The sequence below is a fragment of the Leopardus geoffroyi genome, chromosome B4 (genome assembly GCF_018350155.1).
Source record: "Leopardus geoffroyi isolate Oge1 chromosome B4, O.geoffroyi_Oge1_pat1.0, whole genome shotgun sequence".
NCBI lineage: Eukaryota > Metazoa > Chordata > Mammalia > Carnivora > Felidae > Leopardus > Leopardus geoffroyi.
In genome coordinates this window covers 142,653,598-142,674,177 of record NC_059341.1, presented here as the reverse complement: position 1 = coordinate 142,674,177, position 20,580 = coordinate 142,653,598, and the positions used below count along the sequence as shown (strand labels likewise).

The 20,580-nt window shown below is 56.3% G+C and overlaps 1 protein-coding gene across 1 annotated transcript in view; it reads right to left on the bottom strand.

Moving 5' to 3' along the window:
* Positions 1-20,580, bottom strand: part of SHANK3 (SH3 and multiple ankyrin repeat domains 3) — a 51,781-nt gene that overhangs the window by 30,130 nt on the left and 1,071 nt on the right. The window contains 13 exon segments of the mRNA XM_045465180.1: positions 3,280-3,393; positions 4,546-4,748; positions 7,704-7,977; positions 13,687-13,753; positions 14,718-14,795; positions 15,203-15,319; positions 15,492-15,659; positions 15,755-15,906; positions 15,982-16,090; positions 18,176-18,247; positions 19,076-19,279; positions 19,671-19,892; positions 19,894-20,361. Of these exon segments, the coding sequence (XP_045321136.1) occupies positions 3,280-3,393; positions 4,546-4,748; positions 7,704-7,977; positions 13,687-13,753; positions 14,718-14,795; positions 15,203-15,319; positions 15,492-15,659; positions 15,755-15,906; positions 15,982-16,090; positions 18,176-18,247; positions 19,076-19,279; positions 19,671-19,892; positions 19,894-19,971 (1,858 nt within the window). The 5' untranslated portion in view covers positions 19,972-20,361.

The window sequence follows — 20,580 nt, the reverse complement described above, 5'->3', positions numbered from 1 at the left end:
GAAGAGAGAATTCCTGTTAACATAAGAAGACACAGGTGTCAGGAAAAGTACTTGTCCAAATGGCAGGATCCTGCCACTAGTATGATTCTCAGTAAGTCAACAGACCCCTTTGAAGCCTCTCCTTGTAGAGCAGAAAAATTTACCTCGAAGGGTCCTCTAGGTTCTGATGGCTTATAACCTGTCACCCTAACCCTAACCCACCCAGTAGCTCATCTGCTCCCTTCTCTCCTCTTCCCACACACTGCCTGTCCTAAGACCCTCTGTAATGTGGCTGCACACACCATTCTGCCGTTTCCAAGGCCAGAGCAGGCCAAGTCTCATCACTGCTGGTGGAGGGGGAGCATCAGACCCCTTCTTGCCTCCATCACACCCTTCTTCACATTGACCCAACGTTTGAAAATGTTGGAACGTTCATGGTACCTGCCTGCAGAAGGACCCCCTCAAACTGCACAGTTCATTAACCTCCATTTTTTAGATTTTGTCAAATTATCTTAATTACATAACAAAAATTCATCTTCCAGTTTTATTAATCAGACAGGTAAAAGCCAGCTCAAGTGAAAACACACAGCATGACCCCCCAAGTACTGGAAAGACAGGGAAGGAGGGATGGAGGGAGAGGAGGGAAGGAGGAAGGGGAGGGGAGGGAGGAGCTGGCCAGAGCTTTCCAGGTGCCCTACAGACCCTCTGAGCACACAGGGCTTCACCTCAGCTCTCAGCTCTCTGCCTGCAACGGCTCCTTTTACCCCTTCTGCCCCAGACAGGTGCCTGGGAGGTACACTCTCTGATGACCCTGGGCATCAGCCTGGCCCCCAGCAGTGGCCCCTTTTTAGCCCGTAAGTCCTTCTCTGTCCCAATCTCCAGTCTCAGAAACAGATCTGTCTTTGGAAAGAAAGCTGTGCCTGTTAAAAGCAGCCTCCCGTTCCTGAGCTACCCTCTGGCCTCCGGCAGAACTCAGCACTTGGGTCCCAGATCAGAGCAGCTGGTGGCTGGTCTTCAGATGAGGACAGAGGTCACTCCCACGCCTTGCCAGCTGGCAGACCCCACAGGCCTCTCTCCCTCTGCCTACCCATGAAAGGATCCCATCTACTTAGGTCCCTTTTGACACTTTCAGGTGACAAACCCCAGAGCCACCCTGGTCTAGGAGCCCTGCAATTGTCCGGAGGCCTACAACTCCTTCTCCAGGTCACTCCTTACACTCTCCCATTTCGGGATTCTCAGCCCACCCTAGCCCTCTCCACCTCTCACTCTGCTCTGCCTGGGCCTTCACCCTAACCCTAAACGACCTGAAGAATCGAGACAATACGACCCAGTCTCCTGCAACGCTGCAGCAAACTGGAAAGTTCCTCCACTTGCTCTCACAGCCACCTGACCGGCCTCACGCTCCCCAGTAAAGCCCCACCATCTCTCAGCGCACACACTTGAGTTTCACTCACTCAGAGGCCCTGAAGCATGGCAGCTATGGCAGACTCTGCAGCCCACTGCCCTCCTCGAGATGAACTAACGACAGCCTCCACCTCTTAGACCTGCCGGGATGAGTGAGTGACTTCTCATGTATACAAGTGCTTCGAACTGTGCCACACGTCCAGACGCTGCTAGGAGCATGCGAGATGCCAGCACACGGAGATCTGCAACAGCAGGCCCGGCCCCCGGCCCCATCAGCTAACCAACCGCATAGCAGACCCCCAGCTTCCTTCGCGGCTCCTCTCCAACTCCTTCAGGGCAACCCCGGGGGCCCCCCTGGACTCACATCATGACAGCCGCGCACCAGCGTATCTGCTGTAACTGCTGTGCGTGCCTGTTCCTCTCTAGGCAGAGAGCCGGCCTCTGCAACCCAGCTCCCAACACAGGGCCCAGCACACATCAAACACCTAGTAAACATTTGCTCTTCTCAAATCCCAGCTCCAGTCCAGACCTCCCCAACCCCTTCCCAGCTTCAGATCAGCTTCTGGATTCACACAGTTCTCAAACCAGAGTCCTCACTGTCCTCCCACAGGGGCGCACAGGACCCCGTCCCTACTTGTCAGGCCAGAGGCCCTTGCCTCCCCACCCTCCTCCATGAAGTTGGCACCAGGACCCAAACTTCTGAAACCATTCCCCACCTGGACACACGGCCCCAACGACCCTCCACAGGCAGACAACAGGGGGCCATGTCCCTTATAGGCGCCCAGCCACCAGGAGATCCGTCAGGGCAAGATAGGGAATGGCTGAGTAAAGTACTAAAGGCATCTGCTCAGGAACAGGCCAGCAGCTGCACCCCTGCCTCCGTGGGACTCTGCCATGCTCCACACAGAGCAGAAGTCCAGGTCACACGGCTGGGGGAGGAAGGGGGCTGTCCCCTTGAGAGACTCACAGCCCAGGGCAACGGAGCACAGCAACCCTGGGCCCAAGCCCTTCACGTGCAGAGGGAGGGATGCGTGCACCCTTGGTCTGGACGCGACACTGGTAACAATCACTGGCCACCACTTCTCCCACTGACTCTCTAAGGCAGAAACAACACTCGTGGGTCCGGGGGCCTGGGAGCTATGGAAGGAACAGCCACTGTTTTCTACTGGCAGGACCACTTCAGATCCCAGCACCCAGAGGGGTGCTTTCTGGAGGCCCAGGCAGTCAGCAAGGTCTGACTAAAGCTGTCCACCAGCCTCAAGAACTGCAGCCTTTGCCCTCACGGCCTCCCCGCAGGCCGAGGATGGAGCCGTCCCCCACCTGCTACCCTCGGACCATCCTGGCCCCAAGGCACCCACGACAGCCCCTCCGGGCCCGACTGGCCTCATTTCCTCTTGGCTGGCCCAGGCTTCCCTGCACTGCCCACTTGGACAATCTGTCCACCTTGGAAAGACGCCTCTCTTCTCACACTGACCTCTTTACTTATCTGCCAGCCACACAGGAATCTCACACTCCAAACACCCAGTACTTCTGTGACGACTACGTGTGTGTGTGTGTGTGTGTGTCTGGCGGGGGGTTATAGTCACTGGGAGCCACATGTGGGATCACATACAGATGCACATTCGTAATACGTGTCCTATGGGCAGGTCACGTGTGTCTCTACAGCTGTAAAGTGCCCAGCTCCCTGCACATGTGCTCCTAAGGACGTACAGGGTGTGTGCACCCTGGGTCTGTCACGTACACAAGTTTGCGTCCACTTCGGATGTGTGTTTGAGTTTACTCTCGTCCTTTCTCCGTGAATATCTGCGGGTTTAACTCCAAGCAAGACCACAGGGGAGCTAGAAGGGGCAGTACCCCTCAGTAGCCACCCAGGGGATGGGGGGGGGGGTCACTCACCATGCCGTGTGTCATACTGTCTCATCTGCACCTCCTCCACGCAGTCAGCCGGGAACCAGCCCGTGCGGCCTTTCACGGTCCCCTCCCAGAAACCGCCCTCCCCAATGCTGAGCACTGGAGGGACAGAAGCCAGATAAGGTGTCACCGTAGAGCAGGACACTCAGGAACCCACCTCACCCACCACCACCACAGGCTCAGGCTCTGCCTACCCTGACCCTTCACACACACCCCTCCTTCACCCTTTCGCCCCTTCTGTTCCCTTCCTCCCCTTCATCCTCCTGGATTTTTCCCTGGGAAGATTTTGAGAGTCACACAGAAGACAGAAAGGAACAGATGGACACAGCACAGGACAGGCATGTGGGGGACAGAGAGACACACAGATGGACACACTCGAGGGGGGACAGGAAGCAGAGGCAGGGGCCACAATCCTGCGCCTGTCCTCTCGGCTGACCCTTCTCTTCCTACTCCTTGAACCAACCCCCATCCTTGCTCTGTCGCCCACCCCAAAGGTCACTGCCAAAAACTCAGGGTCATTGTGCTGTGACCAAGGGTTAGGCCACATGATGGACCAAAGGAGGGCCGACCTCACAACTGTTTCCTTCCCAGGCTCCCTGGACATACAGCACCCACAAGGATAGGACCCCAGTAATGACAGAGGCCCCCATGATGAGAGGAGCTTGTCATGGCACAGGATCTCCCCAAAACACAGGAAGCGTCAGTGACAGAAACCTTCATAATACACAGACACCCACATAACTGTCACACATATCCCCCACCATGGGACAGGGTCCCCACCTATCACAAGGATTTCCAATGAGTAAGTCCCAGAAGTGACACAGGAATCCCATATTCGAGGAAGGTCCCTGATGGGATAGGGTCCTTCAAATACACAGAACCCCAATGACACCAACCTCCATCATGACACAGAAACACCCCCATGACGAGAGGAACCTCCATGGTGACAACAGGGAACCCACAGTGACAGAGGACGGAGAGGGACCCGCATGACAGGACCCCCCGTAAAGGCAGGCACCCCTCCCTGACACAGAGCCCTTCACGGTGACACAAGGAATCCCCAGTGGCAGGTGCATCCCATAATGACCACAGCGGCTCAGAGTTCCAGAGACACCCCCCCCCATGACACAGACCCCGAAAATGGCATCAGCCCCTCCACGATCGCGGAGGACCCCAACCATGCACCCGGGAGTGGCGCCCCCCGCCCTCCTCCCGCGCGCCCCGCGACCCCGCCCCCCGCGCCCCCCTCACCCTTCACGGCCTCGCCGCGGTGCAGCGGGATCTCGCCCTCGCCCTGCGGGCTGTGCGCCTTCACGGCGATGAACTTGCGGCCGGGGACGGCGCTGTAAAGTTTCCGCTTCGGGCCCCGGGGCGGCGGCGCGGGGGGCGCGGGGGGCGCCGGGCCGGGGCCGGGCGCGGGGCCGGGGCCGCCGGGGCCGCCGGGCCCGCTCGGGCTGTAGACGAACACGTAGGTGACGGACGCGATGCCGGGGGGCAGCGGGCACGCGAAGCCGGCGCCCGGGGCCTCCATGGCGCGCGGCCCGGCCCCGCCGCCGGCCTCACCGCAGCCGCCGCCGCAGCGCCCGCCGCCCGCCGCCCGCCGCCGCCCGCCCGCCCGCCGGGGGCCCGGCCCGGGGCCGCTCCATGGGCCGCGCCGCCGCGCCCGGCCCGCTCCCGCCAGCGCACGAGCCGCGCCCGCTCAGGGCTCCGGGGCCGCGGGGCTGCGCTCCCGGGCGCGCCGGGCTCGCTCCATGCCGCGGCCGCTCCTCGCGCCCCGCCTCCTCCGCGGCCCGGCTCCTCCCTCTGCGGGCGGCGGCGGCGGCGGCCGGCCCTCCTCCCTCCCCTCCAGCGGCCCCCGCGGCGGGAGAGGCCACGGGGCGAGGGGCCCTGCAGCGCACGGAGGGGGCGGAGGAGGGGTCGGCTGAGGAAGGCGGGGGACGCGGTGGGCAGAGCCGGGTGGGAGCTGGGGAGGGGTTGGGGGGGGGCGGCTCCCCCAGCGGCCCGCCCCCAGCCCGCCTGCCCAGGCCTTGGCCTTCTCCTCCTCCTGGCCCCTGCCACGTGCCGGGCGCCGAAATCCTCCCCCAGACCTGTGTCCTCTCCTCCGCAATACCTGCCTCTGATGCCCATGTCCACTCCATGGTGACCACCTTCCCCGGACAGCTCCCCCGACCTGGGCACGGAGCCTGAGGCCTCGGCCCTCCACCTTCCCGCTGCTAAGAAGCCTGCACTGGCTCCCTAGTACCTAGGCAGCCCGGGTCCACATTCTCAGGCAATAGCCCGGCTCTCTGGGATGTGAGAGTCAGCTACACTCCAGTCACATGGTTAGGGACCTTTTCTTCCTCTGGGCTACTCATGATACTGTTCCCAGCACTTCATTCTAATCCCACTCATGCTCCCAGCTATTAAGTCACTGTCACTCAGCTACAGCCCCAATTTTCTCTGTCCTGCTCTGGGATGCTGGGGGGGGGGGGGGGGGGGGGGGGGACTCTGTCACACATTGCAGGGGGCTAAGGGCTCCTTGCCAGGCTCTACCAATAGGGGGTGCTGGTTTGGGGGGAGGGGAAACCCAAGACAAGGCATCCCTCTACATCACCTCTCCACCCCAGCCCGCAGCTCAAATGCCATCCTCTCTCCTTTCACCAGAGGCCATCTCTTCCTATGAGGTTTTCTCCCTCCCCTGGTGCACCAAACTTCCTCAGCCCCCTCCTGGCCACTCACCAAGAGGCCCCCTTACCTGAATCACTGCCCACCTAACTGCTTCTTAGGCCCGGGCCCCAGTTGCCAGTGTCCTCTGACACCTTTAGGACTCCCTGCTATTTGCTCCTACCACTCCAGGCACCTGCTAAATGTTTGTAGAAAAATAATAATAATCCTGCCATCCCCACAGAACAGTGAGCTAGAGCCCCATAAAGAGCAGGTCTCAGTTCTATGCTTGCTGAAAAGATAAACGAATATACAAAAAGATAAATGAAAGCAGGGCATCTATAGCTTTTTGTTTCTGGAAAACCAAAATATCCCAAAGTTCGTTCCTTTCGCCACTGGGCCATCCTACCCTTAAGAAATCCATGGGACATGCAAAAGCTTCAGGGGAGAATTAAGGTGATTTGGAGCAGGACAGACAGCCTTGGAGTCTGGGCAGAGACACAGAAAGAGAGGAGACATCACAGGTCACAGCTGCATGAGCAGGGACAAAGGCAGAGGAAGAAATGGCTTCTATCAGCTCATGCTGCACCCCAAGCCCTGTGCTGAACACTCAGGCTTAGAAACTTTGGGAACCAGGTCTACCTGGGGCCCGCCCGGTTATGTCGCTTCCCAGTTCTGTGACTTTAGACAAGTCACTTACCCCATCTGAGCATCAGGACCCTCATCTGTAAAATAGTAATAGAGCAGAGCCTCACGTATGGCCAAGGTGAAGTGAGATGATACACATATGCTGCTCAGCCCAGCTGTCATCTTGAAAACAAAGTGCTGTTTATGTAACTCATTGAACAGTGTCTCCTGAGCACCTCCTATGTGACTGGCTCTGGGGAAGCTGTAAGAGGACGGCTCCTGCCCTCGAAGTGCTGGGAAGAGAGATGCCTTAACCAGCAGTGGCTGGACTGTGCTGTGGGCCAGGGGATCCCAGTAGGGACCCATCACCTGCCCAGGTTCTGGAAGGCTTCCCAAAGGAAACCACTGTGTGGAATTAGTTCTACCTTACCGATGAGAAACCTAAGCATGGAGTGGTTAGCTGTCACCCAGTCAACTGATGCCAGGTCTACAACTGTCCATCTATAGGGCCAGTGCCCACCAAAGCCGGTGGGGCTTCAGCCCAGGCTTCTTCCTCTAAGTGCCAGAGATGCCAAAAACCCCACCACCACCCCCCCACACCCCCCCCCCCCCGCATATCCCTGCTTCTCAGGGTCCCAGTGCTAACGGTAAGGGGCAAAGAGTAGAAGCAGAGTCTTGTGGTTATATAGGGCTGGAGGGGTGGGGGAAAGACAAAGACTCCCCCCTGGAGACAGGGATAGGGGTCACTCATAGGCTTCAAGCCCTCATGGAGATAAAACTCCATTCCCTGACCCCTAACCCCACACCACCCAGCCCTGCCTCATCTCAGCCTTTGCCCTCCTAGCACTGCAAGAAACTTTGTAAAGCACAGAGCTGGCCAAACCCTCTCCTTCCAACATGCCTGAGCTCTGTTCAGAGCAAGTCCAGATCCAACCAGATCGGCGTGGACAGGGCCTCACCTTCTTCCGCTTCCCATCCGGGAGGCCCATCTGGGGGCCTGCAAGCCCCCCACCCCAAGCCTCAGCCCATCACTGTAGAGGTGCCAGGCACCACTAGGCCTCTCCATGCCGGTTCCTCCTGCTTGGGTCCCAGCACCCCACCCACCCAGACCCTGCCAGGGCCTCCCAGACCCCTCCTACCTGATCTTGCTCTGGCTGCCCCTGCCTGCCGTGGGGCCACCGATGTCATTCTCTTGGTCACCATCCCGATCCCGGTCTTTCTCCTCCTGCAGCCGCTGGAGCAGCAGCTGATGGGGGAGGCTTCGCAGAGAAGGTCCAGGAGAAGCTGCCGGCTGCACCTCACCCTTCAGGTTGATGTCACTGGCTGAGCGCTGCAGGGGCCGAGGGGAGGCCAGGCCACTGGGGCCAGCCAACCGCCGCCGCTTTGCATAACTGGGGGTTTCCCTGAATGGTACTGGAGTGGGGGGGGGGGGGCACAGATGAGACTCTGGGCAACCAGATAGGGTGACCAACACCCTGGTTTGCTTTCCAGATTTGAAAACTAAAGTCCTATGTCCCAGGAACTGCCTCAGTCCCGGGCAGCCAGGACAGTTGGCCAGCCTATGACTGAAGCTACCATTAGGGATCACATCCCAAACTGCCTCTAACTCTAGCTTCAGGGGTAGAAGCCTGTTCTTCCTGTCAGCCAAACGAGGTCCTGAGTGTGCTCAGACCTGCTCTTGGAACTGCCCATTTCGCAGGCTTCAGCAGAGACAGAACAGGCCACGTATGATAAATCTCACTACACTACTGCTATACTGGACCATCTATAGGTGACTCTAACAAGGAAAACCGTAAAAGATGTTCTAGACCAGGGGTTGGCAAACTTCTGTAAAGAATCAGATAGTAACTATTTCAGACTTTGCAAGCCACATAGTCTCTGTCCCAAGGACTCAACATTGCCACTCTAGCACAAAAACAGCCACAAACAATATATAAGCCAATGGGTGTGGCTGAGTTCCAATAAAACTTTATTTAAAAAGCAGATGGTGATTTTTAAAAACACGATCCAACTATATGCTATTTACAAAAGAATCACTTTGGATCCAAAGACACAAGTAGGTTTAAAGTAAAAGGATAAAGGAAGATAGTTCATGTAAACAGTAACTAAGTGAGCTAAGTTGCTACATTTATATCAGACAAAACAGACTTAAAGATAAAAAGTGTTACAAGGACAGAGGACATTGCATATAGACAAAAGAGTGTCAATTCATCAAATAGATTAACAATTATTAACATATATGTGCCAAACAACAGAGCATCAAAATATATGAAATAAACATTAACACATTTGGAGAAATAGACAGTTCTATAATAATATTTAAGACTTTCAACACCCCACTTTCAATAATATATAGAACAATCTATCAGTAAGGACAATCAATAAGGACATAGAAGACTTGAACCAATTAGACCTAACAGATATGTGTTTAGAACACTACAGAAAACAAGAGCAGAATATACATTATTCTCAAGTGCACATGCAACATTCTCCAGCGTAGACTACATGTTGGGCCACAAAACAAGTCTAAATAAATTTTAAACAACTGAAATCACATAAAGTATCTTATCCAATCACAATGGGATGAAGCTAGAATTCAAGAAAAACAATAACAAAAAAAAAAAAAAAAACGGAAAAACTCACAAATATGTAACAATTAAACAACACACTCTTAGAAAACTCAGAGTTAGAAAACACTCTGAGAAAATGAAAGCAAAAACATAAAACATCAAAACTTTTGGGATGCAGCAAAAGCCGTGCCAACAAGGAAATTCATAGCTGTGGACATCTATGTCAAAAAAGGATAAAAGTCTCAAATCAATAACCTAAGTGCACATCTTAAGGAACCAGAAAAAGAGGAGCAAACAAAACCCAAATCTAGCAGAGGAAGGAAATATAAGGACAGACAAAGATAAGTGAAAAAGAGAACAGAAATATAGAGAGAATCAATGAAAACAGAAGTTGTTTCTTTGCAAATATCAACAAAACTGACAAACCTATAGCTGGACTGGCATAGAGAAAAAAGAGAAGAGGGACACAATCAACTAAAAACAGGAGTGAAACTGTGGCACTGCTACCGATCTTACAGAATTAAAAAGGATTAAAAAAGAATACTATGAACAATTGTATGTCAACAAATGAAATAACTTAGATGAGATGAACATATTTCTAGAAAAACCGAGATTACCAAAACTGACTCAAGAAGTAGAAAATCTAAACAGACCTATAACAAGCAAGGAGATGGATCCACAATCACTAATCTTGCAACAAAGAAAATCCCAGCATCAAACAGCTTCACTGGTGAATTCTACCAAACACTTAAAGAAGTATTGACACCCATCCTTCTCAAACTCTTCCAAAAACTAGAAGAGGAAAGAAAACTTCCTAACTTGTTCTGTGAGCAATTAAAAAATAAGCAAAGGCCTTGACAAGTCTCCAAAGAAAATGTACAAATGGCTAATAAACACATGAAAAGATGCTCGACATCACTAGCCATTAGGCAAATGCAAATCAAAACCACAATGAGATACTACTTCACACTGACCAGAGTGGCCATAATTTAAAAAAAAAAAAAAAAAAAAAAATGACGATTACGAGTGTTAGCAAAGATTTGAAGACTTTGGAATTCTCGTATGTTGCTGGTAGGAACGTAAAATGATGAAAAACAATTTGGTAGTCTCTCAAAAAGTTAAATATAGAATTATCATATGGCCCAGCAATTCCCTCCTAACTTTATACCCCCAAATAACTGAAAACAGATATTCAAATATATTTCACACATGTTCACAGCAGCAATGTTCATGACAGCTGAAAGGTACAAACAACGCAAGTGTCCTGCTGGAGGATGCATGGGTTAACAAAATTTTATAAATATAAATGATGGAATATTATTCAGCCATAAAAAAGAATGAAGTAGTGATACATCCTACAATATGGATGAAGCTTGAAAACAAGCTAAGTGAAAGAGGCCAAAAACCAAGAGTCACATATTTTACGATCCTATTTATATGAAATATCTAGAATAGGTCAATCTGTAAAGACAGAGAGTGTGTTAAAGGTTGACAGGGACTAAAAGAGAAGAGAATGTGGAATAATTAATGTATACTCGGTTTCCTTTTCAGGGTGATGAAAATGTTTTGAAATTCAATAGATCTGGTTGTATAACACTGTGAATATATTAAATACCACTGAATAATTCCACTTAAAATAATTAATTTTATGTTGTGTGAATTCAACTTTAAATGAAATTTAAATCCTCAATTTTAAAGCCTCAATTTAAAAACAAAACAAACAAACAAAAAAGCAGACTGTGGGCTGAATTTAGCTTGCAAGGTCTCATTGGCCAAGCCCTGTTCTAGACTCCCGTTACCAAAGTGTGGGCAACAAACCCTCGGCCTCACCTCAGAGCTGAAACTCATTGGAAATGCAGACTCCGAGGCTCCGCCCAGACCCAATGAGTCAAAATGTACATTTAACAAGATCCCTGGTGGGGTGCCTGGGTGGCTCAGTCAGTTGAGCGTCAGACTTCGGCTCAGGTCATGATCTCAGTTCACGAGTTTGAGCCCTGCGTCCCCGTGTCAGACTCCGTGCTGACAGCTCAGAGCCCCCCACTTCCTCCCCCCACCCACCATCAGATTCTGTGTCTCCCTCTCTCTCTCTGCCCCTCTCCACTTCTGTGTCTGTCTCTCAAAGTACATAAACATTAAAAAAAAAAAAATTTAGCGAGATTCCTGGCGATAGCATTAGAAGCACTTCCCTCAGGCACTATGGGACAGCAAGTCAGTGAGACCTGCCCGGGAGAGATGGAGGGGAGAATGTGGCCCCTCAGTTGGCCTGAGGTGACAGAGGTGAGGAGGCAGAGGTGACTGCTCCCAGACCTATCAGTCTAAGGGCTAGAGGCCTGCCAATAGGCTTCAATGTGTCGCGTCCCTCGAAGGGTAACAGGACCCAGCCCACCAGACCCTCCACTAGGACTCCTTTCCTGAGGAAGAAAAAGGAGGGTGGATAGGCAGAGCCTCCCTCCAGCTCTTCTGTATGCAGACCCACCCAGGGTCCCCAAGCTGGGGTGAGACATGGCCACTTGTGAGTGTCACTGAGGGAGTGTCCTTGGAGTGAAGGTGTGCAGAGGGAGTAGGAGTGACAAGGACAAACCCCTGGATTGCCCAGGTCCAAAGACAGGTTCTGCCCTTAACCAACTCTGTAAAAACAGACTAATGATAATCACTTGTTGAGGGGTTGTTGAGAGAGTGGCCTAAGATAACAATGGATATACTAATGGATATATTACCTGTAACTCAAGGATATCCGGCTATGCCATTTGAGCATACATGTGATGCCTGAGCAGGTTAGGGTACGTGGCCAGCAAAGCCAGTGCCCACACAGGGACTAACAGGTATGGCTGCCTGCTCTGTACGTCAGCTCAGCAACAGTGTGCCCAACGCAAAGCAGGTGATCGCACTCTGGGCCAGCCAGACAGTAAATCATAATAACGGTGACCCTAGGGACCCTAGCATCTCTGTCCACATCAGGAAAATGAGAGGCAGCTGGAGCCTTCCTCTCTCTTGGTCAGGACCAGACACCCCCCTCCCTCTAGTCAGATGGACCAAGGCCACCTGCCAGAGTCCAGACACACAGAATCAAATCCCACAGGAGGTCAGAGATAGGAAGGGTATGCAAATAACCATATTTTACTGAAGAAAAACTGAGGCACAGAGGCCTTACTTAATAGCTCTCCCATGGCCAATCACGAGAATATGAAAGGATCCGCATGTCCACAAACCACGGTTCTCCCAGGCTAACAACTACCTCCAAAACACTTACCAGTCCCAGCCAGACTATAACTGAGCCCTCACTCTGTCTCTTGTCCCTAATTCAAACCTCAGAGCTCATCAGGGTTCTCTCCCCACCAGAACCTGGACCCAAATTCTCCACCACGTCATCAGCCCAGCCGTTTCTCCAACAAGCACCTACTGATGCTCGCTGCACTGAGCTTCTGCAGCTGCTGAGTCCACCCCTCCCCTCTTAGAGACTTGTCCATCATCATGGTCCCCTGGCCTGCCTGGGACATGACAGGCTCATAACCAAGCCTCATTTGAGAAGGTCTTTTCAGGGAAGACACTACAGAAGGAAGAATTCTTAAACACGAATTTGACCTTAACCTTAACCCCAGTCCAAATTGAACCCCAGCCCCGACTGTAACCTCACAATAGAACCAAGGCCAACCCTAGCCCTTTGCTGTCCAACGTCACTTATAATTTTTTTTTTTTTAAATGAGGACACTGCACCCATCGCAAAAAGGGGAGCTTGGGAGTCTGTGTTCCACAGAGAACCATGGGAGGGAAAACCTGGTCCACCCAGGACAAAGGGAGCTGAGAAGGGAGCCCCTCTGTGGCCAGGTAGCTGGAGGGGTGGCCTTTCCAGAGGGGAGGCCTACCCTCTCCCATAGCCCCAGCCACTTCACACAGGATAGAGCAGGCAGGATTCTAAGGACAGGTCCCAGAGCGGCTCCGCACCCATCACATGGGAGTGGGTGGGGACCTCCCTGAGGCTCCAGTGTGATGGCTCTGCCCATACTTCTGCCACCGGTGGCATCTCCTGGTTTTCCTACTGAGACCATGAGTCAGGCATATACTGGGATCTCCTTGGCATACTGGTTCAGAACCCAGCGCATCCCCACCACTGTGTTTTGTTTTCTTTACGTGATCTTGTCATATTGAAGCACGCCATGGGCCACTTAAACTGCCTCTTAATCCAGGCACCAATGACACACTGAGGGTCAATGACTGAGATCCACTGCTGGCCCTTTGTACCACCTAACAGGAGAAGAATCTTGACCCTAACTTCAACCCCACTCTCAACCTAAATCGATCCCTAAACCCAGCAGTGTCCCCAACCTAACCATACTCTCGACTCTTATTCAGACCCTTTGTCCACTCTACACAGGCCCCTCCCTCAGCACAGTCCCCACACCTCAGGACCACTGACCAAAGTAGAGCCGGGAGGAAGAGGTTCAGGGTATGAAGGGCTCCCCTGTACCATCCCCACTGACCCCTGTACCTGTGGGAGCCCCGACAACCCCCACAAATCCACATCCAACAGGGACCTGGGTTGAGCAGAACTCACCAACATCCGAGTCTTTGTGGGTCTTGATGACCTCTGCAAGCTCAAAGTTCCCTGCGATGATGGCCACCTGAGGAGGGAGGGCGAGAGGGGGCTCAGGGATGCCAAACCTGCCCCCCTCGGCCCCTGTGCATTCTGCCTGGGCTGCTGTGTGGGATCTTCCTTGGTTGGGGTCCCCAGGCTCAGACTGTGGCCCCTGTCTAACCCACCACCCTATTCTGCCTAGGACTGAGAGGTTTCCTGGGACATGAAACTTTCAGAGCTAAAACTAGGACAGTCCGGGCCTACAGGTCACCCCAGTGATCCTCGTCACAGCCCCTCTGCACACACCAGTGCACAAGTGTCAGCCATGGCCTCACACCTGCTACCCTCCGTCTTCCGCTCCCCCACCCCTGCATCTAGTCACCTAACAGGCCCTTCCAGACTCCTTCAAACCTACCAGGCTCTTCTGCTACTGCGTCTGCCCCCTGACTTGATGCCCAGGGAGGACCTACCTGTTCTCCTCACATCTCTGACAAGACCTCTGAAGGCCCTCACATTCGCTGAGAAGAGAATCCCAGCTCTCTCCATGGTCCAAAAGTCTCCCCCACCCACAAACTCCAGGTCATACAGAGACCCACCCATGTGGTCATCCCAGTGCCAAGAACCAAACCCAACTGGAGAAGGGGCTCAGAGACATCACCTGAATTAAGTCAGGGACTGGAACCAATCCTCTCACCCCTGGTTTGGCCTCTGTACCCGGCCTGTTTCTGGCAGGTCAAGCCCACACTGGTTTTCCTCTGACCCCAGAGCCCTATGACCCTCCTCTCTCCCTGGAAGGAAGACAAGGAAACCAACCACAGTGCAGCCCTTCCCCCACCATGAACTGGGCACTGCACGGGCCCACCCTCTTCCTCTACCTCACCCTGGGCCAATCCTGGAGTGAGAGCTCTGCTATTGCCTTCCAGGGGAAGAACCAAGGCCCAGAGAGATCAAGTCACGCAGAGACAGACACCCAGCGGTCAGCCTCATGTTCCTGTCAATCACTCTTGTACCTGGAAGGCTGTCTGGCTATTGTAATTGCGGACATCCTTGTTAGCTCCACGGAAAAGTAGGACTCGAGCACAGCTTTCCTGTTGGGAGGGTCGGAGTGGGGGGTCACAACTGGGCAGCTGGAGGGGTGGGGTCAGGATACAACAGCATTCACACACACCAGGGCACAGACGGGGGTGCAGGGCACATACACCCACACCTCCACGTCCCGTGCACATGTGCATAGCATAGGCATTGGCAGATCGGGTACACGCAACACACACAAGTCCACTTGACCCAGAAAGCCCGGATGTGCACAACTCACACATGTGACTCGTTCGTTTAGGGAACAGATGTGCACACATAGGCCTACGAGGCCACAGCTCACGGCAGGACACAGGACACGCACTCAGGAAGTAGCACACAGGACCCAACATGCACGTCCACACGTAAGCACTGTACCGGGGCACCTGTATACGCACATGCACGTATACACATGTAGTCACACCTGGTTATAGAGGGCACAGATGTGCAGCGCTGTGTTTCCCGAGGCGTTCTGAGCCCCCATGTCAGCTCCATAGAACAGCAGGTGTTCCAGGTGCTGCACGTGCCCAAAGCGGCAGGCCTGGGGGATGAGGGAGGTGCTGTTGGGTCCCCGGACAGAGCAACAGAGAGGACCCTCAATCCTACAGAGAGGGCCGGGAAACCCCCCCCCCCCACTCCCCGACGGAGCCAGGAACTTCACCCTGACCCCCAGACAGAGCCAGACACTCCCCACCTTCACACTCCCTACCTACCTGATGGATCTCCTGCCAGCCGTTCTCATCAGTGGTCCCCAGCTGAGCATGGTCGTGAAGGAGCAGCTCGCAGCAGAGGGCATCCCCGCCCCCCAGGGCACTGTGGTACAAGGGCGTCAGGCCGCGGCTGTCCTTGTAGTCAGGTGAAGCGCCCAGGTCCAGCAGAGTCTGAGGGCAAGGGGCCTCAGCATTCATGCGGGACCCAGCTTCCTCCCCCTGCTGGGCCGCGTGCCCCTCCAGGCCAGGGCCCCGCCCGCACTGACCGTCAGGGCTGCGGCATTCCGCTGGCGCGTGGCACAGTGCACGGCAGTGAGCCCATCGCGGGTGCGGAAGTCCAAGTGAGCACCGCCGTTCCTCAACACCTTCAGCAGGTCCGTGGCGTTGTCCAGCTGGGCGGCAAGGCTCAGAGGACACTCTGGGTTCAAGGGACAGATGAAGGTTAAGGTCCCGACCATTCCAAGGCCATTGCCCTTCCTGCTCTGCTTCTTACCTCCTGAGTCAGGATCGTGGAAATTGGGGTCCAGCCCCTTGTCCAGTAAGCGGGCTACCTTGTCCGTGCTGTGCAGCTGGACGTAGTCCATGAACTTCTTCAGGTTTGCCTGGAACACGCAGCCATCCTAGTCAGCCCAGCCCCACAGCTACTATCTTCTGTCACCCACCTTCCACCAGGAGGCCTCAGGCCACCTGGGGAGCATCTACTGCCCCATGCCCCCAGTCTGACCTGTCACCCTACATCATGACCTTGTCGCCCCCTCATACCACCTCGAGCCCTACACCCCCACCATGGCCCTTTCCAGCTCAACTGGGCCCTCCTGCTGCTTGAAGTCCCTCCCTGCATCCCACACCCACTGCAATGATTAGTCTCAGCCCACCCAGCCCCTCATCAAGGCCACGTTGCCCTGGCCATGCCCCCCTGAGACTTCCCTACCCCAACCTCACCCCTGGCTCCTCCCCCCAGCCCTGGTGCGCCAACCTGCCCAGCCCGGAACAGCCCAAGGCTCCCAGGCAGGAGCCACCCTCACCACAGCCCATGTCCCTGTCACCGCCTAAGTCCCCATCACTCCCAAGGTAGCCTGTTCCTTCTTCCTCATGAGATCATGCAAAGGCAGACCGCCACCCATGCAGAGGCCTTTCCCCACCCATAAGCGGCCCCTCCTGTGACATGACTTTGACTGCCTTTCATTCATTCACCTAGTCATGCATCAATTCACTCAGCAAAATTCACTCATCCAAAGCCTCACTGAGGCTGGTGCTACAGATGCTGCATGCACAAGGCACGGCGCCCTGGCTGGAGGCCCCAGGTCTTCTAAAAACAATCAGGGTACATCATAAGTGGGAGAGGACACCATGGGAACCAAGGTGGGTCTGGACAATGACACAGGAGGAAAGGTGCTCCTGGCAGGGGAGAGACCTCAGCCAGGCCCAGGGTGGGTGGTATGATGGTGGGGGGTGGGCAGAGGCCAGGCAGGTAGAAGCACGGGCCTGGGGTAAGGAGTTGAAACTCGCTCCAAAAACAAGTGGGACTCATTGGAGGCCAATAGTCACCAATGTCCTAGGGATTGCTTGGGACAGTTTTAGAGAAGAGGTAACCACTTTGGGAGGAACCCAGAGCGACAGGGTCACACTGGGGTGAGTGGAGAGAGAGGGAGACCTTTCCACCACAGTCTCTGCCCAGCCGGGGTCATGGCCCTTGACCCCTGTGTGCCCCAGGGGCAGCAGAGAGACCTGGCATGGGTCTCTCTCAGAGAGGCCGTGGGGTCACAGAGGGGTCCTTGGGACACAGGGGTGATAGTGCTCAGACCCTTCTCCTAGAAGGAGACAGGCTCCAGAGATTGTCAATGAAGTGTCCAGAAAGCAAATGTCCGCTGGTCACTGGAGCCTGAGGTGGGAGCTGAGAGAGTCGGCCTGTGGGTAGGGGCTGCGGCACCCACACTGCCTCTCCTACATTCAGAGAAGGCAGTGAGGTGCCCCTCAGAGAATATTCAGGGTCAGGCCTACCTAGCAACGGTGCCCAGCAAGTGTGCCTAGGCACAGGGACCCAGAGTCAAACAGACCTGGGTTCAGCCCCAGCTTCACTGTCTGCACACCTGTGAGCAAGTCACTTCACTTCTCTGGGACTCAGTATCTTCATCTGGGAAGTGGGATAACAATAGTCCCTCCCAGGAGAAAATTAATGAGATGCCCCATTATTAGTGCCCAGCACTGGGCGACCACTAAGTGCTAGGCCCCTTGTTCTCCCCATCCCCTCCCGGTTCCCCTAAAATGAGAACGTTGGTTGGTGCTTGTTCATTTTCACCCCACCCAGTCTCCCACCAGGACACCAAGCCCTGTCATATCCCACCACCACCATCCCGCAGGAGCCCACCAGAGGGATCAGCCAGAATCTGATCTGACTTGAGCCCATCACCAGACCACCCACACAACAGCTGCACCCAGCCCTCCAGCAGCCCCAGCACATGCTGTGGACCCCTGACACAGGAGAAAACAGACTGAGGCAAGCTAGAGAGGCTGTGCTCAGCCCCCAGCCAGGGTGGAGGGTGCTAGGAGCAGAAGGAGGGCTCTCGAGAATTTTTAAAGGACATTTTCAATATCATGAAATCCAGCCAAGGCTGGGGTGAAGAGAACACTGCTCGTGGGGGTCAGGAGGTAACTCTGGAGTCCCTTCTCCGTGGCTGCCTCCTTACCTTTGTGTGAAGCTTTGCAAACTGCTTATCATCGATGAGGTTCTGGGCATAAACTCGCCTCTTGTATCGAAACTGCTCAGGTGAAAAAAAAAAAAAAAAAAGGCAGAGAAAAGGCACTCACCTGGGCTGAGTGAGCAAATGCACCGACAAAACCAAGCCCTGCTTACTCACCCTGCCAGCCACGCAAAGCTCATGCTGCCAGTGACACAGAGCCAACCCCAAGTTCAGATGGGATGAATGCCTGCTGTCCTGCACCACCCTTTCCCTCTCATTCCCATCCCCAGGCTCCCCTGGAAAATCCCGCTCCTCTTCCAAGACCTGATTCCAGGCTTACCTTCCTAGATATGTCCTCTCTGAGGAGAACAAACCCTATTTCCCTGTGACACCAAAAAGGCCAAGCCACTTCGTGCTCAGCCACCATAATGCATATTTTAATGCTCATGGCACTTGCCACCACCGCCCCAAACTACAAGCCCGTGTCCCCACACCTGACGGCGCATACAATATCCTTTCCATTATGACCGGGTCTGCCTTCAGACACCCCCTGGAAGGGGAGGGGGCAGATGTGCGTACAGGTAACGCGCCGGCTCGCTCTACACACCGCTCTGCACACTCACACCCCACTCTGCAGAACCACGGTGTGTCCCCGACGCACAGATGCTGACTGCACACCACACACAAGGCTCGCACCTCACACGCTACACACACCACACTGCGCACCGCACACACACTGCACGTACCGCTCACTGCGCTGGCCACACACAGCCTCCCACCCCCGCCCCGCACACACACACCGCTCCACACTAACTCTTCCCGTCCGCGTCCGTCGCTACCGTGCCCTTCGCTGCTCCTGCCACGGAACCCTGTGGCGGTGCCCTGCGCGCGCCCCTGCCCGCTCACCTCCAGGTAGGGCAGGGGCGTGTCCAGGTTGGGCGGGTACTCCTGCAAGAGCCGCTCCTCGTCCAGGAACTTGCCTGCGCGGCCCCGGGAGGGCGGCTGGAAGAGCCCGTAGTTGAGCGCGTCCTGGAGGCTGTGGTTGAGGGCGCAGAGCACGCGTTGCTTGGCGGCCCACACGGGGGCGGCCGGGTCCAGGCGCAGGCACTTCTGCAGCGGAGCGAGCTCGTGAGCGCGGCCCGGCCCGACCCCGCGCAGAGCACCAGGTCCCGGGAGCCCCCCCGGCCCCCCCCACCCCAACTCCCCCCCACCCCCCACGCAGGAGTCCCGGGCTCCCCAGCCCCAGCCGCGGACCCCGCGCCTCCGCGGCCGGCGGGCGAGGACCCGCCCCGAGGGCGGTGCTTCCCCGGGACCCGCCCCCGCGCGGCCGGTGGGGAGGGTCTCCGCGGAGGCGGCGGGGGAGGGGTGAGTAGCCGCGGGCCTGGGGTCTCCCGCGCCCGCCTCGGAGCGCGCGGTGGGGGAGTGGGGTGGGTGTAAGGTGGGGGGGGGGGGCTGGGCGAGGACGGCGGGGGCGCTACCGGGACGGGGCGGTGGGGCTTACCGTCTGCTGCAGGTCCGGGATGCCGACGCGCACGACCACGGCGCTGGCCCCGGGGCCGTCCATCCCCGCGCCCGTGCCCGCGCCCCGGCCGGGGCCCGGGAGGCTCGCGGCCGGGAGCGGAGCGCACGGGGGCTCCGCGCGGCTCCCCGGCCCCCCCTTCCCCCCCGCCGGAGCCCCGTCGGCCGCGCTACGCGGGAGGGGACCGGGGGGGGCCGGGGCCGGGGGCCGGCGCGGGGGACAGCTGCGCCGAGGGCTCCGCAGGGGCGGCGGCGGCGGCGGCGGCGGCGCGGCTCAGCTGCATCGGCCCCGGCTCCGCGCGGCGCCTGCCTTCCCCGGGGGCGGGGGCGGCGGGGGGAGGGGGCCTGAGCCGGGAGGGAAGCGGGGGTGGCTAGGGGGCTGCGCCGGAGGCGGGGGCCGGGAGGGCTCGGGGCCAGTGGGGGACCGGGGGCGAGGGGGACCGTGCCAGTCCTGGGGTGAGGTGGGAGGGGTCGTGCGGAGGGCCTGGGCCGCCCCACAGGGCGGGGGCCCTGGGGGCTGCTCGCTGGCGGCGGGGCGGGGGGGGGGGGGGACGGGAAATCCTAGGCCTCGGCGTGGGGGGAGTGGCTGAACCGCGAGGGCCGCGCCGCCCTTCGGCTGCGGGCAAGCATCCGCGGACCACCGAAGAAGATTCGGAGAGGAGGGGGTCCTGAAGCTGGGGTGGGGTCCGCGTTGGGCGCAAGGACCAGAGACGAGGCAGGAAGGGGAGAGAAAAAACAGGAGAATTGATTTCCGGGGGTGGCAGCGTCCCCCCCATTCTACCGACCTCTCCACCCCACTCGAGGCCCGGGGGAGACGGTGACCAGCCTTGCCCTGGCTTGGGGGGTGAGACGGAGGAGACATCGGGGCCAGGGAGGGACCAAGGGCTCTTCCA